Below are 1,892 nucleotides of genomic sequence, written 5' to 3' on the forward strand. Positions count from 1 at the left end.
AGTGGATAAAGGAGAAAGCTGAGAAGTGAAGGATTTTAATTGAATGAACTGAGTGCGGTCAGATAGGTATGATTTAAACCAGGCTAGTGGAGTGTGAGAGAGACCAATAGAAGCTAATCTGCTAAGGAGAATGGGATGAGAGATTGTGTCAAAAGCTGCACTCAGATCAAGAAGAATAAGGATGGATGTCGCCGACTTGTCTCAGCTTCTCTTTCATGACGCGCTGCTTTGTCAGATTTTGGTCTAATTCACTTTGTCAGAAATGTTTTTTGTCTGTTTAGGAGATTTTTTTTTATTCATTTCTGGTTTTCAGCTCTGGCAGCATTAATGCTTAAAATAGGAAAATTAAACTCAGCCTTCCAAAAGATTTGCTTAATCACAGTGTGTGTCTGTGTTTGGATAAATAATCTAAAAACTACCTTTTGTGTTACTTCGTTATTTATATTTGTTTGATGATCTGAAACATCTAAATGTGACAAATATGCAAAAAACAATGAAATCAGGAAGGAAGAGAAATACTTTTTCACAGCATTGTTTAAAACGCACAAACATCAGCATCACAGATGGAAACATGATGAGTGGGAATCAAACCTGGAACAAAGATCTCGTCAGCAGCTCGGTGGCTGAGCTCCTCCTGCGTGGCTACACAGAGGAAGAGGCTGCTGTTTGTCCTGGTCACCGTGGTGAGGAGGGTGATGTCATAGCGCTCTCCTGTGCGTGACACCTGTGGCTCCTCAGCAGGAAGGATGTTCCCATCGCTGTCCCTCCACTCTACTTTAGGCTTTGGAGAAGCTCCTCTGACCTCACACTTCAGCAGCGCCTCGTCCTCGCTGATGTTCAGGATCCCAACAAACGGCTTCGGAGCTGCACCTGTGAACACAGCAGGAGAAAGAGGACACTCCATACTGTTTCAGGTTGGAATGACTTCTTAGGATGATTGCAGAAATGAAAGACTCACCAACAACCAGGGTGACGTTAAATGTTTCTCTGTCCGGTTGATGAAATGGAAAATCACAGGTGTAGTCTCCACTGTCGGCCACCGTGGTGTTTCTGATGATGATGGAGGCGTTACCAAACTTCAGCTGGTCTGAAAAGTGTGACACGCGTCCTCTGAAGCGCTCGTCTTGACCTGAACGTCTGTTATTATGATGGAGGCCGGCGTCGTACACAAACACCTCCCGCTCATCGTCTTTCTTCCAGTGAAAGCGCGTTCGTACGAGGCTCTCCTGGGAGCTGAGCGAGCACGGCAAGATGATGTAGTTTCCTTCAGATACAACCACCACGACGGTTCCTCGCCCTGAAGAATGAAACATATTTAAATCATTATGTTTAAACACAGAACAAATGCAGATAATTCAGAGATAAGTATTAAAACATCACATTCCTCCAGCACATCACACACACTCATACTGTTCCTGCACAGGCTTCACTGCTGAAGACATCTGCTAGTGTGTTGATCCACTCGTCTGATTCTCACAGCTCATCACAACAGTTTGTTTTTTCAGTCAAAACCATCTTTTGCAAACCAAATGTGTCACTTTGATGATGAGTTTGTGCCTGTGTCTTAACTGTTTGGAAAATTTGGACTTTGCTGTCATGCAGCAGGCAAGTCAATCAATGTGTCACGAGTCCTTGTTCGGCTCTATAAATACATAACCACTTTACGTTGACAAGCCCCTAATTCCCTCTCCCCTCCCTATCTCCGCCCGGCGCGCATATGCACTCCGGTCGGGAAGAATATACAATCCGACCGGCGTGCATATTTCCCGACCGGAGTGCATTAGTACATATGTATCTCTGACCGGTGTGTATTACATCCTTTCCACGACCGGCGTTATTATGTTCCCCGACCGGCGTGCATTACATTCTTTCCCCGACCGGCGTGCATTACA

The 1,892-nt window shown here is 45.1% G+C and overlaps 1 protein-coding gene across 1 annotated transcript; it reads right to left on the bottom strand.

The window, feature by feature from the left end:
- Positions 1-417: 417 nt before the first annotated feature.
- Positions 418-1,575, bottom strand: LOC121815011 (butyrophilin subfamily 2 member A2-like). Its single transcript, XM_042223682.1, has 2 exons — positions 959-1,575; positions 418-870 (listed from the first exon to the last, which is right to left on the bottom strand). The coding sequence occupies exons 1-2, from the start codon at positions 1,311-1,313 to the stop codon at positions 536-538; spliced, it is 690 nt and encodes a 229-aa protein (XP_042079616.1). The 5' UTR covers positions 1,314-1,575; the 3' UTR covers positions 418-535.
- Between the last annotated feature and the right edge of the window lie 317 nt (positions 1,576-1,892).

This window comes from Haplochromis burtoni, unplaced genomic scaffold (assembly GCF_018398535.1).
Source record: "Haplochromis burtoni strain Fernald_Lab_line unplaced genomic scaffold, NCSU_Asbu1 Contig_117, whole genome shotgun sequence".
Classification (NCBI taxonomy): domain Eukaryota; kingdom Metazoa; phylum Chordata; class Actinopteri; order Cichliformes; family Cichlidae; genus Haplochromis; species Haplochromis burtoni.